This window comes from Corapipo altera, unplaced genomic scaffold (genome assembly GCF_003945725.1).
Source record: "Corapipo altera isolate COAL_440 unplaced genomic scaffold, ASM394572v1 60, whole genome shotgun sequence".
Taxonomy (NCBI): Eukaryota; Metazoa; Chordata; class Aves; order Passeriformes; family Pipridae; genus Corapipo; species Corapipo altera.
In genome coordinates this window covers 4667735-4683594 of record NW_020884912.1, presented here as the reverse complement: position 1 = coordinate 4683594, position 15860 = coordinate 4667735, and the positions used below count along the sequence as shown (strand labels likewise).

The 15860-nt window shown below is 42.0% G+C and overlaps 1 protein-coding gene across 1 annotated transcript; it reads left to right on the top strand.

Moving 5' to 3' along the window:
* The first annotated feature begins 1024 nt into the window (after positions 1-1024).
* CD83 (CD83 molecule) lies at positions 1025-13981 on the top strand. The gene is made up of 5 exons (XM_027654217.1): positions 1025-1178; positions 1301-1431; positions 11477-11693; positions 11813-11916; positions 13683-13981. The coding sequence occupies exons 1-5, from the start codon at positions 1136-1138 to the stop codon at positions 13839-13841; spliced, it is 654 nt and encodes a 217-aa protein (XP_027510018.1). The 5' UTR covers positions 1025-1135; the 3' UTR covers positions 13842-13981.
* The last annotated feature ends 1879 nt before the right edge of the window (positions 13982-15860 follow it).

The window sequence follows — 15860 nt, the reverse complement described above, 5'->3', positions numbered from 1 at the left end:
TGAGTTGGACTTTTGCATGGTGAGGACTTGCCAAACTGACTTCTCACAAAGTTTTCTAGAGGTGATTTGGATTTAGGATGCCCAGACTGAAGTGGCTTCTGGGACCCTGGTTTTTAAAAGAGGCTGACCATTCACTCTCCACCCTTCAAATCTCACCCCCCCTCCTAAATGGCTTCTCTCCATCATGATCTCAGTAGCCTAAAGACAGCAGCCACAATGGTTTTCCAAAAATAACACCAGCAACTTTCAGTTTCAGGATTTGTAAATGCTTCTGTGATCAACCTTGGACTTCCTCAAAAATTCTCCAGGGGGAAACAGCTCTCACAGATCACAAGCAAAGGATTTCCCTGCCTCCCTCCGGATATCTAGAGGGGATGTCCAAATGGTTCCCCTTCTGGGAGCTGTCTTGACTTTTTGCCATGATGAAATTTTCCAGCACATAATTTGGTAAAATTACGTCAGTCCGGATGCCCTTGTTTGTCTTGAAAATGACAAAATATACTAAGAAGAGGTGCTGTTCTACATGTGGAGTTGAATGTGTAGCACTACAGAAATACAGATTGTATTGCTCAGCCGTGCTGAAAATTCCTGCTTAGCCCTTAGCCCCAAGTCAAAACATTCTTGTGGTGCTATGACCTCAGGGCTTAAATGTGGTTTCAGAAATGTCACTTCATAAGGCCAACCTTTGCACAGACTCTGTTCTGTTAGAGCTGCAGAGAGAATGTTGAGAGGGGATTTTGGGAGGTTGACAAGCCCTTTCCCCTGACATTTTGTCGGTCAAGAGAGATTCTTTCGGTGCTGATTTTGGTGGCCTTTACACCAACCCACAGTGGTCAAACTTAAATCTGTTCAGACAAGCACAGAGGGGGGAAAAAGGAAGAAAAAAGGGAGGTGAAGTGCTACCAGCGCAAGTGGCTGCAGAAATGGGAGTGACCTGACACATTTAGGGGGAGGAGCCTTGTTTCCTGCACGTAGGGATTTTCCCTGTGACAAACCTCAAGATAAGTCTGGGGCATTCCTCAGTCTGCCTTCAGAAACATCACTGTAGAAGCAGTAGCAGTTTCACTCGACTCTCACAGTCCATCCTGCAAAGAGGCACACTGTTGCTGCTCTGTGATTTGAGGCAGTAAAAGCCATGTCTCTGGTAGTCTACACTCTTCTCATCATCCTGTGCAATGGTAAGTGGGCAGCCCTGCATTTTTCTTTCTGGTCTTTATTTTGTGGGGATATGTTTTGGGAAAACAGGAAGGATTTACATAAGCAATCTTTTTCAAATGCGATATGTACCTGTGCTTTGCAGTTTGGTGCTTGATCCTTGGGACTTCTGTGGCAGCTCCAGATGTTGCTGTAAGGTGTACTGAAGAAGCACTCCTGCCCTGTAAGGTTCTTCAGGACACCTCAATCGCCTACCAGACAGCATCTTGGTATAAAGTAAGAAAAAAAACTAAGTTACTTGAGCAGTCTGCTTTGCTTTCCTACCTGATGTTGACTTGTCTTGTACAAAATGGGTTGCTTTCTGGAGAGGCATTCTCCTGTCAGTGCAGCAGAGATAAGGCAGCAGTGCGAGCATTTGAGCTGATCACGAAAAACAGATGCTTTCCATGCCATCGTAGACAGACTATTTGAGTGTGATTCTCTGAATTGCTCTTGGCCTGCTTTTCTATCTAACTATTGCTGGCTTCCATGGATCGGAATTCAGATGATGCCCCATGTGCAGCCTGCCAATTACTACTACAAAGAAGGGTCTTTCCAGGATTTTCTTCAGAGTAAAAAATGGCATCTAAGCCTTGCAATATCAGTGATGTTCCTTGGTTAATTCTCCCCAAATAGGAGCTGATTTTATCTTTGAAACAGAAGAACTAAAAAAGTACTTGTTACTCTTTAGGAAGATTTGACTAGTGAGGTGGGCATAAGGGCAGGGTGTGCAGAAGGCAGATGCAGAGTCAGAAATTTTGAGTTATCTCTTTGTAGTCATGAAGTAAAAGTCACATCTTGACTGCTCCGATTCAGAAATCCCATCTCCAGAGCAGGAGAGCCCTGCTGACCACCTATTTGCAGAAGGGGTTACATGGATCAATCAGCTAATGAGCCGAAAATCCTGATCAACATTTTCAAGATAAAATTTCTTATAGATAAAATTTCTTATAGAGCTAGAATTGCCCAGTGGTGAAAGAAGTGCCTGTTGACATTCTGTATGGCACTGTATATTTGCATCTTAGCGCATGATTTCAGTTTACAGTGTGAGCCAAATTAACAGGAAAAAAATGAAGGTTTTGTTCTCCTCCATTCCCCACTCCCGGCCATACACTCCTGCCAATCTTGGTGGTCCTCTTGTTGCCTGTTAAGTCAACTTTTTGTTGCTTGTTATAGTAGTGGAAAATCAATCTGTGAATAAAGACTTTGTGGGTTAAAGTGTTGAATTACTTTCCCATGTGATGGTAGAGCAATTGAAGCCAAGGGAAAAAAAAACTATTTATGGTGGGTGAAAACTGTTAATTTATCTCTGCCAGAACACAAAGCCACAGCCTTGGCTTCCTCAGCAGTTTGGTCAGATATAGTTTTAAAACCATTCCCTAGGGTAAACCAACAGTGTATTTAGATAGGGTTTCTGTGGTTGAAAATTGCAATGCATCTGAATTTCATTGCTAGTACAAGAATGAGCATATGCCTACTGACTAGATGACAACTGCATCCCAAAAGAGTTGTTTTGAACATCTGGCTAACAATCCACCACCAAGTGCAGCATCTATAGTCTTCTTTTCCAAAATGCTGAACTAAACATGTGTGAGAGACAGAGAGGAAAGAATAATGCACTTTGTTGAATTTTATTATGGGAGCTGGGATATAAGTCAAGTTATTCTTTTTTGATTTCTGCCTCTAAAGCTGGATAAGTATCTGTATTTTCCAGACACATGCTAATTGTTTAAGGCTCCATTTTTCTCACAGCGTCTAAGAAGGGCAGAGAGCTCATTGAATGCAAACCATGGAGTCTGGTGGACCTGGAGGAGTTAAGCAGAAATGGAGAAGTGGTAGGGGGTGGGAGAGGAAAAAATACAGAGGTTGACTGGATTTGAGAAATATTGTCCCCAAACCCAGTGTTGGAAGTCAACAAAAACAGGCTGAGGTGTGACAATCCTCCAGAAGCACATCCTTCTCTGAGTTCAATGGCAGCTGGGAGGCCCAGGCAGCAAACAGCATTCCAAAGCCATTGCCCTGATGAAGAAGTGTGAGGAAGGCATGTAGACCCAATTCCTTGTTTTCTTGTAGCTCTTTACAGTTCCACCTGGGCACAAAATGACTGCATATGCAGGGGAGGGTGGTATTTGATAATGCTTTTTGTGTGGGCTCCTTCCTCAGCAGCCCTCGCTAGTGCTGCTTCCCTTTGCAGCAGTCAGGCTGTTACAGTCCAGACTGCCGGTGCACGTCCCCTGCCCTGTCCCTTCAATATCCTTTCCCTCCATTTTCTCCTTGCTCTTCCTGCTTCACCCATTTTGCTCAGGAAAAGACTGTTTTCCCAGTGTCAAGCATGACAGGACCTCACACTTTTTTCTCTGCTGACACAAGAAATAACAAAAGTCTAGCTATCATCAGCTCTTGCCACAATTCTCAGGGGTGATGGCACCAGCCATGGTACCGAAGTTTTCTGGGTACTCGTCCCAGGAGAGAGGTGAGAAGTGGGGATAGGCAGGTGGTGATGCTTGCCCAAGCCACAGTTGCAGCCATATTAGGAAAAGCAGAGCACCAAATCTAAAAAGCCTGACTTCGAGCAGGAAGAAGTAATTTAGGCTCAGTATTTTGTGCTGGGGAAGCAATACTTCTACTTATGGGCCTAGCTAAATAGGCAGCAGCTTGAAGATCGCTCCCCTCACCTCGCTGCACTCTGACTCTGTGCTGCTGTCCCCACCCAACAGTGCAAAAGGAGGGTGGGGGGATGGTGGAGTGTGACTGGGCTACCCAACATTGGTAATTAATATGTTATTTAGAAACAACTACTGAAGGATTAATCAATAAACACCACATATACCCCCAAAGGGCTAATTAAAAGGTAATTCCAACAAATGGTATGAAATTTCAGGCTGTAAAGTTCAAGCAGCTGTTAGGTGAAATCTTTTGTATGAGGTCACTTTGAACTGTGAAGTAAATGCAAGCAATTAACCTTTGTTTCTGCTGCTTTAAAAAAAATGATGGTGGCAACATTATAGTGCTGCATGTGCAGCTGTTTGCACAGGATGAGTGTTTGGTGAATGAACCCCTCCTTCCCACTGGCATCTCTGCGTGCTCAGACCAATTAAGTGGTGTTTTTAAACAGTTTGTTACAATCTCCTAAAAAAAAAAAAAAAAGAGATATAATTTAAAAGTACTTGCTTTTTCAGTTCTGTATGGAGAAAACTGTTTACAGGACTTAATATTGTCATGTAAAAATCCAACTGGATGTAAAAAAGAAGGTTTGCATTCAGTAATTCCTTCACTTTTGCTAATGTCTCATACTGCACAAAAATAGCATGGATGTGTTTCATCTGTTGTGCATCCAGGATCATTGGAGCTAATTATTCTCATGCATGAAGTCACCTGTGTAAGTAGTTCTGTATAGAATAGGACCACAGTCAGTCAGCTCAGACAAAATAGTTTTAACTCAAAAATAGTTTTTAACTCGGCTGGCCAAACACTGAGGAGAAGGTAGAGCACCAAGTCCTCCTCCAGCCTGATGCAGTTATCCCATTCACTGTGTGGCCATGAAAAAGAGAACTCATAATGATGGTGGTCTTACAGTGTGGTACATTTTTAGGACTGCTGGGCAACCTACATGCCATAAAACAATATATAAGCAGTGTGGAAGTTTGCTAACTGAGAACTGAAAACTGGGTAATTTTTGCCTGAGCACTCAGGCACTGGGAATTGTCTGTGGAAATACTGGTTTTAATCTCTATGGCCCACCTACAAGACAAGAATCTGTATAATGAAACTTTACTTACCTTTCTGCCTCATAGGGATATTGAAAACTGAACAGTTTCTCTTTGTGCAGAACACTGAAAATGAGAACCACTTCATAAAACCTGATAATTATCACTTTATATCCAGTTTGAAAACCAAGTTTAAACACACACAGATGAAGTGCCAGTGGATATTTTGCTATTTTGTTCATGTGATAGCCAGAGAAGTCTTAATCTAAAACAAATCTGGAGGAAGAGGAAAGAAGGTTGTGCTTTAGAGGAGAGAAATCTGTTAACTTTATAACATTTCCCTGAAAAATATAAAACTGGGGCAGAATTACAGTGGGAAGTCATATTACAAAATAAGAATAAAGATTATAGACATTTAATATTAATTGCACCTTTCTTCAAAGGAAATAGCTTCTGCTAAATGTGCCTGTCTGTGATCTATTAGCATAGGTAAATTACTTCAGTCTAACTTCTAACATATGCAAAACAGTGAGTGAAATGCTCCTCAGACATCTATTCATCCCCAAGTAGCTTCATCACATCGGTGATTTAGACAGAAAGGGAGCAGTGGAAATTATTTCATGATCAAAACAATTCTTTGCCTGACATGCACTGGTGCTGGATGCCCTTAGCTAAAAAAACCAAAACAAACCAACCAAACAATAAAGAGACTGTGTGACTGAGTCTGAGTCAAAGGGCTTTTCCAGCTGGCTCATATGTCACACATAGTTCCTTCGCTGTTGTTTTGGGGTTGGGTTTTGGATTTTTGGGGGGTTTTGTTTTATTTTTTCTTCTCTTCTATGGCACACTCAGAGTTCACTCACATGTGCCCACAATTTATATATGTTATTTGCAAATTTAACTTTGGTACCTCTACATGACACTGTATAGGAACCATATGGATGCACCTTCAGCACTAATCGAATGTGAAAGTGCTTTTGTGCTGAAAAATACACCTATTAAGTGGTTTCAGCTCAGTTGTGTTTCATTATTTGTTGGCTATTGGGCATGGCCAGAATTCTATATATTTTGCTTTGGAAAATAAATTCCTTCTGGCCATATGTAGGCTTTAGCTCTCTATAACAGAAATTTCAGCTTGGCCATTATGCCTGGTATAATTTTAAACAAAACCATTTTTACAACCATCCCACCCTCAGAAGGAAATAATTTGATGTTAATATGTTCCACCTTTAAACTGACATCAGTTTTGGACCTGAATCATTTTGTTTGAAATAAAATTTTGCTTTTATGGGAAAAGTGGATTATGCTGGCACTTTGATTTACCTGGAAGATAACCTTAGTGTGGGAAAAGTTCAATGAGAAAAGGTATTTAATGAGAGCAGAGAGTTTACAACTGCTCACTCTCACATGTTAATGGTAAAATTAAAATTTAGTTGATTAGTTGGGTGTAAGTACTACAGCGTGGGTGAATTGCCTTTGTTTAGTGGTACTACCATGTAATGCTGTAGCACTTTGCAAAACTGCAGCTAAAACCCAGACAGCTAGGACTGAGAAAAGTGTTGCTCCTCCTTCTTCCACCTTTTTTTTTAGTTCTCTGAAAAAGAAATATTTGCTGAAGAGCACTTAAATTTTGGATGTCTAATTATTCTACCTATTTCTCATAATTCATCCAGTCAGAGAACAGGAATATATCAGCTCAGTGGTATTTTCAATCAAACATATCTCTTTTTAATATCCCCTGTATCAACACCACTGTTCTTATCAAAAAGCTCCGGGCTAGGAGAAACTTAGTAAGAATCAGTCAATTGATTAGAGAATATATGTGGGAAAATCACAACCTCTTTAGACCAACTGTTTCCAAGCTTTTGGGAACTATAATAATTTTCAATTACACTCACTAAAAAAAGACAACTAGAGCTAGTTGCTCATGGCTGTGTCCAGTTTAGTTTTGAATATCTCAAAGGATAGAGACTCCCCACCCTCTCTGGGCAGCCCATTCAAGTGCTCAACCACTCTGACAGTAAAAAAAGCTTTTCTTGTGTTTAAGTGTAATTTCCTTAATTTCAGTTTGTGCCCATTGCCTCTTATCTTGTCTCTGAAAGCCACTGAGAAGAGGCTGGCTTTGTTTTTTGCATCCCTTTGGCAATCCGGTTGAATCAATATTAATAAGATGCCCCTGAGCCTGGCCTCCTCCAGGCTGAATAATCTCTTCTACCCTCTGCTCATATGTCAGGTGCTTCAAGATACTAGTCATCTTTGCGGCCTTTAGCTGGACTCTCTCGGCTATGCCCATGCCTTTCTTGCACCAGGGAGCCCAGCACTGACCCCGGCACTTCAGGATTTGTCTCAGCAGGGACCGAGCAGAGGGGAAGGATCACCTCATTTCAGCATCTGGTGAAGATGTTCTGCCAAGTGCAGCCCAGGACTATCAACCTGCTTTGTCACAAGGGTTTATTGCTGATTTGTGGTCAACTTGGTGTCCACTGGGACACCAGGGCCTTCCCAGCATGTTGTCCTCAGCCTGTTTTGATGCCTGGGGTTATTCTACCCCGGGGACAGGACTTGGTGTTTCTATTTCTTGAATTTCACAAGGTTCTTGTCAGCCAATTCCTCCAGCCCATCAAGGTCCTTCTGGATGGCATGACCCTCTGGTGTATCAGCCACTGTTCCCAGTTTTATGTCACCTGCAACTAGCTGAGTACTATCCCAGTGTCCAGGTCCTTAATGAAGGTGTTGGACAGCATCAGCCCTTGGTGGGAGCATTTCTTCTCATTGCTATGGAGGAGATGGAAAAAACCAGACTTCTGCAGGTTTTTTTCCCCCAAGCTGATTTCTGAAAGTCTGTCACAGACATTGCTGCAGGTCAATGTATATGGGACAATAAACATAAACTTGCATTTCTTTTGTTTTTTTAATTTTCTTAATGGGTAGTTTTATGCAGATAGGCAGAATGATGCTGGCAACCTGCAGGTCCCTGTTTCCCAGAAAAATTCTTGATTCAGTAACCCCCATCAGACAGCATGGAAACGAGGCCCTTTTTATGCAAATAGATTCACTAGAATTTCTGCCTGTCCCCACTTTTGAATTTTGGTAAAGCCATTAGCAGCAAAAATGGGAGCAGGAACAGACCACCCCCCTTTTCTACTCCATTTGGAGGTCAGGAGCAGGGGAAGCTGGCATGCTGCAGCTGGCTCACCAGCAAAGTGTAAAGAAAATGAAACACAAATGAAACCTGGGCAGAAAATATTTTTTCACTGATTGGGAAAGGCATGGTCCCTACACAAGTGGATTGCTGTCACTGACAGTGCTTGTTTCGATCCCTCTAAGCATGTGTGGAATTAATTAGGTAAAACCCCTAGCAGTTACCTTGGGCTGTGGTATCACCTGGAGGACACTTGGCATGAATTAGAGCTGGTTTATCATAAAAGCTTGAGCTGCAAAATGATCTGTCTAGTGATAGTCTGCCAAGTAATTCACAGGAGGTGGCAAACAAAATGGCATTTTTGTAATTTTAATTAGGTTTGAGGGGAAAAGAGGTCAGCTTGAATAGAGCAAGAGGCAGAACGATGACCTTACTGAACATCTCACAGACTTCCTTTTATAAAGCTGGGACATGGGGACACACTGCAAATTTGCTCAGATGTTTCCTCTCTACTTTAACAATTTTAAAAGGGAGGGGGAGGTATTTTTTTTTAATAAGATGACAGGAGATAAGACTACAGTGGAAACAAGCTTGGTTCAGGCATCAGAGAAGGGCTTGCTGTGACCTGAGTAGAGGTGGATGCGCTGCCTGTAGAGGCTGGAAAAATGCCACCAGATGTCTCTGCAGCCTAAAAAATGTTGTGACGCTGCTGAGCACAGAGCACCCCCACAGACTGCCTTGCTTGCCTTTGCCCTTCAATAAAGGGGAGATTTAATGAAGAAAGAGATGCATGCAAACCCCCAATTAAACCCACATATATGACCCCTTCCTCCTCCTCCTCCTCCCCAAATGCAAGGTTTGCAATCCCCATCCAGGTCACCACCGGTTTCACCACAAGTGGCAGAGTCAGATTAGACCACAAAGTAACTTTTTCTTCTGTTTTGGGGAAAGGCACGTTGTTAGCGCAGCTTCATCGACACTGTTTTGCCCTACATGGGGTGGGTCTGTGTAAGGCAAAATTCTGATTGGCTTGTCGCCAGGGTCACCGTCATTCTGCTTTTGACAGCAACTGAGCACCTTAAAAAGCTTTGGAGTCAATAACCAATCCTATCCCTCACTGTTCCCATCAAACAGGGAAATTAAATCATTTACCCAGCATTTCACTTGGAATAAGCACATAGTCAGGCATGGGATACATGGACTTAATTGACTTCTCCCTTATATGAGCAGTGCTGATTACAATTGCATACAGAAAGATCAAAGTGTTTTCTCATTCCCAGATCTCAGCCACAAGAACTGCAGCACCATTTGCCACCCAAGACAGCAATTATTTATGCTACCAGTGAGTTGAAAAAAAGAAAAAAACACCCTAAAACAAAACTAAGTTTCTGTGTGTAGCTCAGACCTTCTATCTGCAACTTAGGGCAATGCAAAGACCAGACAGGCTGGTTCTCCTTATTGCCCTATGGACAGTTTTAAATTTCACTGAGGAAGGGGATGGTAAGGGAAGGGAGAGTGGCAAAAATTAGATTTGAGGGAGGTCAGCTATATCCACTTAACTGCTACTGATGAGTTGTAACCAGAGCTGAGCCCAGCCTGGCTATTGGAATTCCTCTGGCCACATGTCTGACAATGTGCAGGGCCTGAAAATACCTAAATCCCTGTAGCACAGTGAAGGCCTTTTAGCCTGAAAACCACCATACATACGCTTGTAGCTGCTTGGGACTGAGTGTAATAAGAAAGAGAACCTGGGGTAAATTTACTGGGGGATTAAGAGGAAGAAGGTACTTTCTTCCCTCTTTCTGGGTAATGTATGGAAAGTCCCAGGGAATTACTGCTCTGTGTTTCAGTTCATGCACTAAAAAACCTGAAACCTTTCTGAGAAAGAATCTTTACAATTACAGAAATTTTGTGGTTTAGTGTCATTCTCCAGTTCCTGAAAAGTTCCTCAACTTGCAGCTTGTTTTACACCATTGTAGGGCTGCAAAAAATAGCAAAATATAATGGAGCAGCAGGCCCATATATCTCTCCAGACTCCCAAGTGTGCTTTCCTCATGCGAACACATGAAAGGGAAACCAGATACTCCTAGCCCCAGTATGAGAAAATTGTGTTAATTTTAATAACTTACAGTGTAACTGTTATACCCCGATGCAGTAGCTATATTCATAGCAAGTAAGCACCAACATACAACCCAAAAATGTGTCTATTAAAATAAAATAATAATAATAAAATGTCCTTGGCTTACATTAGTTATAGGTTTGGCTGAAATGCTGAGCCTTGGACTTATGAGCTGGCTCTGGCTCTGCTGGTCTACAGAAAGACTGAATTCGTTACTCAGGAAACCTTCATGGAGGGCATGCTGCCTCGAATCCCTGGGAGTGACTTCGATGAATAAGAATGGACACGGGCTAATTCAAACCCTTCTCCCATCTTTCAAATCAGCTTAGTGATTTCTCTCTTTGTGGTTCCCAGCCAATTGTCATTTTCAGTGCATCCTATCATCCTGCAATACAAACTGTTCTGGGAATACACATCATTCCTCCAGCAGCCTCTCAGCAATGCCAAGGAATGTAGCTCTTCTGGTTATTATTAAGAAATTCAACATACAAATGCTCCCCAAGTGCACCAGAACCTGCTTGTGACCTTCACGCAACTGAATCTGAAGGAGTCGAAGCAATTTTTTGTTCTTTGGTTCCAATAAAAGTGGAAGGAAGGGAAGGGGAGAGGGGGAACCCCCATTCCTCCAGAGAGGCATCATGGTTTCAGGCATCAGCTGCACAGAAAGTGGCACAGGGCTGTTTCCAGGGCTACATTCCCACACAAGGAACTCTGGGCTGGGGGGCTACTGGGAGAATGCCAGCCCATGCTGGCAGAGGCATCGCGCTGTGGCATGCTGGCTGGGTTAGCAGGATTAATTCTCACCACTGCATGGCAGAAAGTGTGCTAGCAGGGCAAGCACAGGCAGCGGTGGAGCTTACCTGCCTGCTGCCATGCTCTCCTGGGGACCTGTGTTCCCCAGAGCCACAGATAAGCAGCTGGGTACGGCTGCTTCTTGCTGCCTCAGCTCCATCCCCATGGGCTGTCTCTCTCTCTCTCTGAACTCTTCTGGGGCCTCTGCATAGGCACATTGAGAGCAGATTCTACTGCTGCCTTTTATCATGTTGCATCCCTACCAGGCTTGTATCCAGGTGAGGCAGCTTAAGAAATTAGTACAGAATAGCTCTGTAGTACCTAAATGTAGGGTCCATTTAAGCAAAAGCCCTTATACTTTTGGATTGTGAGCATGAACGTATTAAATGGGTTTGAGGTTGTGTTCCCCCCCTCTCTTTAGCCTCTGCATTTTCAGCCATAAGCTGGCTTTAAAATTTTCTTTCTCCTAAAACTGAGGATGACACTGTTGCCCAAGAAAAGGCATGTATTTGTGTTTTCCAGATGGCTGGAGACGGCAAAGGAATAGCATGGGAAGTCCTTGATGTGGAATCTCGATATCCAAAAGAACTTGGGGGGTCCTTGGAGCTCTCCAACGACACCTTCTTTTCACTGAGGATCAAAAATGTTACCAGCCAAAACAGCGGGACATATAAGTGCACTTTGGGGGAAGAGAGTGGGGAACACAATCTAAGCAGCACAGTCACATTAAAAGTAACAGGTACAGTAGAAAGCTTCAACTGTTCCATGCTCTATATGGCATTTCATGAAGGTAACAGTTTAAAAATATTTTACAAACACCAGAATAATGTTTTATAAACACCTTTCTTTACGTTTTAGGTTGCCCTGGAATAGAAAAAGAAAAATTTAAAAAGTACAAGGGCGAGCTCTTCATGCTGACTTGCCTGGGGATTTTTTACTTGCTGCTCATCTTCTTTACCTGTGTAAGTAACTCGCTTTTTCATAATCAAAGCAATAAAAACAACCCCCCCCCCCTCATTTTCTGTGCTAGCACTACTTTAGCACAGCTGGTCTGAAGTTGGTGTTCATACTTAATTTATGATCAAACTCAGGTTTGATCACAAGGAACACAGGATGGAGTTCCAAAGAGATAGAACATTTCACTGCACTCTGATATAACTCAAACCATCAGTTGTTTTTCTGTACCTCACTGCCCATTTCTGTTTCTAGTTACTGTGTGTGCAAACCACTCATCAGGTTATGGGTACAGCAACAGCTCTTCTGGTTTGGTACCTGGGAATAGCATTTGCCTCAGATGGAGGCACAGGCCCATGGGATCCCTTTCCCACCTGTAGCATTGCTTTGTATGGTGGCATGATAGACATGTTCAAGTCCACCTGTATTTTGCCTCAGTTTTCACACCTCTAAAGTGGTGACAGTCCCTTTCAGATGGGCATTTTTGTGAACGCCCGTCTTTCTTGTTAAACAGACATTTTCAGATACATGGAAAAGAACCTCCTTGGGGGTTTTATCTGTACCTTTAATGCTGACTGGTAGTTCTGGGACAGGAGGGGAGAGGAGGTACTTGGGAAACTCAATCCACAGAAGCAAAACTATGCTTTGTCTGCGGTGGCAGTGAGGACACCCCCTTGTGCAGAAGTCTCTGCCTCCTGGCTCCAAGGCAGCATGAGTTTTGGGTGTTGATACAGTGCATCACTGGCTGCCTTTGTAATTAAAAATAAAACAAAACCAATCCCAGCATTTTGGGAGGTCAAATTTAACTTCTGCTGCCTATTTCATATTTGCCATCTTGTTTTGTTTCTCAGCAGATGAATCATAACTGTTGATTGGAGAATATCTAATTAGCTGAAACTAAATGTAGCTTTCCATGTATCTTCAGGGAGCAATTAAATTTATGCCTGTCTCTTTTTTAGATTGACAATTCTGCCAGTAATTTGTGCTGTTCAGACTAAAGTTTGACAAGACAAATCTTGTAGGAATTTGTTAGGATGAAAGTATGAAAGCAAGGATATCACTCAGAAGAGATAGATGCCCCTGTTCTTCTCAGTGTCCTGAAAGAATTTCAGATCTCTACAGAAATCTGTCCTTAGCTTTTGTTAAAAAAACAGTCCCAATTTTAGTACAGTTATAAAAGGCAGAGCTGTGTAGTGAAGATAACCACTCTGGTGGAATTATGTGTATCTTACTCTTGGGTGAAGTCCAGTCTCAGGTATTAACCTAGCTTTCATCGAAATTTAATATTGCCCTGATCTCACAAGTGAGCTTCATTATTTAAAATTCCTGATAAGTTCTTACATGTTGCCTTGTCCTCTCCTTTAGGGGAGATTGTGCCTTATCTCCACTAAACTGAGCAGTGACATTCAGTTTAGAAGTGGTTGACAGGACTGGGGTTTTACTTTGATAATTTGATGAAAATATTTCGGGCCCTGGCTTGTATTGAAGGCAGGTAGAAGCATACTTGCAAGAGCTTGATGCCAGGCCTGTTCAGATGAAAATGTGAATAAAATATAAATTTCCTTTTGTCACTAAGGCTTTTGTCCTATAAAATTCATTGATTTCAGAAGAAACAGCAGTTTTTCTTTGTACTGGGTGCTTTTGGCGACAAACAAATGGAAATGGTATATAGTTAGCGAGGAGAAAAAGCAGAACTTTCAAAATTTATTTTTTTTTAAATTGCCTTTCATAGGGATTCTCAGTTTTAAGCTTTCCTTTGTGTTCTCTCTTTTAGACATGTCTAAGAAAAGAGAGTATGTCTCCCAGTTACCAAAAAAACAGACCAGATATGAAACACATGCTCACCCTCATCAATGTACATGAAATGACAACTTTCCAGGATTTAAACAGCAACAGCACTTGCAAAAATGAGCTTACTTCAAGTTCTGTCTAAGTTGACGTTGATGACACTGTGGGCTCATCAGTAAACGCAAGCTGGATGGCTGGAGATGGTATGGAGAGGAAATGAGTGATAATATATGGTCTCTTCAGAACAGCCTGAAAGTACAGGTAACTTGTCAGTGATCTGTTTGTGCTGGACAAGCCTTCGACAAGCACTGTTATGCACTACACTAACTTTTGAGAGTTAGTCAGCTAAGAAATACCATTACAGCTACACAACATGTTACAATGCTGTTATGAAGTTGGTACCAACTTTATTTCACTGTGCTGTGAAGCCCTCTTTTTCTGAGCAAGAACACACTTATAATATGAAGACCAAGTTATAGGGAGGCCATGGCAGTGCAAAGCTGGGGGATTAAGCTCTTCACTGAACTGATAGCTCTCACCTTTCCAAAGCAAACACAACAGGTGCTGTGGTATGAAAAGCTATGTGTGTGGGGCTGTCTCTGTTCTGAGCCTGATTCTGGGTGGAGTTCCTTTACTGAAACTGAGATGTAACTTATCATGTGATGTTAAAGTAAGATGAAGCGGTAACTTCATGGACTTGTCCTGGATGGATCAAAGCAACATCCACTTTTAAATCTTGGAGTGACAGACAGGCTGAAACCACTTTTAAATCTTGGAGTTACAGGCAGGCTGAAATGTAAGAAGGGAGAAGATTTTCTCAAAATCTTTCTGGACAGAGATGAACTTTCTATCTCTGCAGGAGAAATAGGAACATATTTCTCAGAGGCATCTCTAGATTAATCCATAGGAAGCTTCAACAAGACTGTTAAATAAGAATGAAGAAGTCTGTGATATTAAGGACTTATAAAGATGACTTATTTTGTGGTTTATAAAACATGAAACCAAATGTATGCAACACCTATATCTATTACACAAGTGATGACCAAAGCCATGGCTTAGAAGAAATCAATTGACCATATCTTTGCAATGTATTAATTAGCCATGAGATACAGGAATGGAAGGTGGGGCATCTGAGCAGCTACTTTTGGTGCTGACAGTGTGTATATATGTGAAAGAAGGACATGAAAAAGCTGAATTCAGGCACACAATAAAGGGAGAGAAGATCTGTCCTTTTGGACCAAAGCACAAGACACATCCTGGAGTCTGAAATCAAGGAACTTCCCTTTATTGGACTGCTGGTGCTGAAGGTGAGGGAAAAGGAGTCTAGAGTGGCAGTGGGTGCTTATGACACAATGTTGGAATTTGAGCCCAAACATGAGAATTTGCATACCCTTAAAAACACAGTCTTAAAAAAATACGTCAAGAACTGACCGGCAACATTAGGATTTTTAATGCAGTTTGGAATTCCAGGCTGTTGGCAAGGAGGCCCTTCCCATAATCCTTTGACTAATTTTGAACTGCTCATGGGAAGAAAGCTGCACGTCATTCAGTATTGCCTCTGTGAGCAGGGTAGATGCCTACATTGCTGGAATTCAAGAGGCTTGTGACCAAGAAGAATGACTTCTAGCTACAAGGGATATGCAATTTACTTAGAACATAGTAAACAAACGCCACATTTGCTTTTTTTGTAATTTTTACTTGTAAATGTGTGTAGCATACTTAAAATAAAAATTCAGAGATAACCTAGCGTTTGGTTTTGTGTGCACATATGGCAAATAAACCCAGAAATACTCTGTATCAATTGCATTTTATTTTACGACCAATGAAATTACATCAATTAAGGTAGACACCTGATCCAGACTCTTCTGAGGGAGAAGGCATGTATGCGTGTATAACTGACTAAGCAATGGATTATTTTATGCATTTCTAAGGACTTCTATACTGCCTATTACCATTAATGTATTTGAAAAAAACCTCATTTTATTGTTGCCTACATTTCTGGCCAGCTTCAACTCCAGTTGAGCTTTGGCCGCATGCATTTTCTCCCTACAGCAGCAAGGAGTATTTCTGTATTCTTCTCACGTCACTTGACCATGCTTCCACTGGGAATACACCTTCCTTTTTTTGCCTTATTTCTAAGAGAAGATCCCTGCTCAGCCAAGCC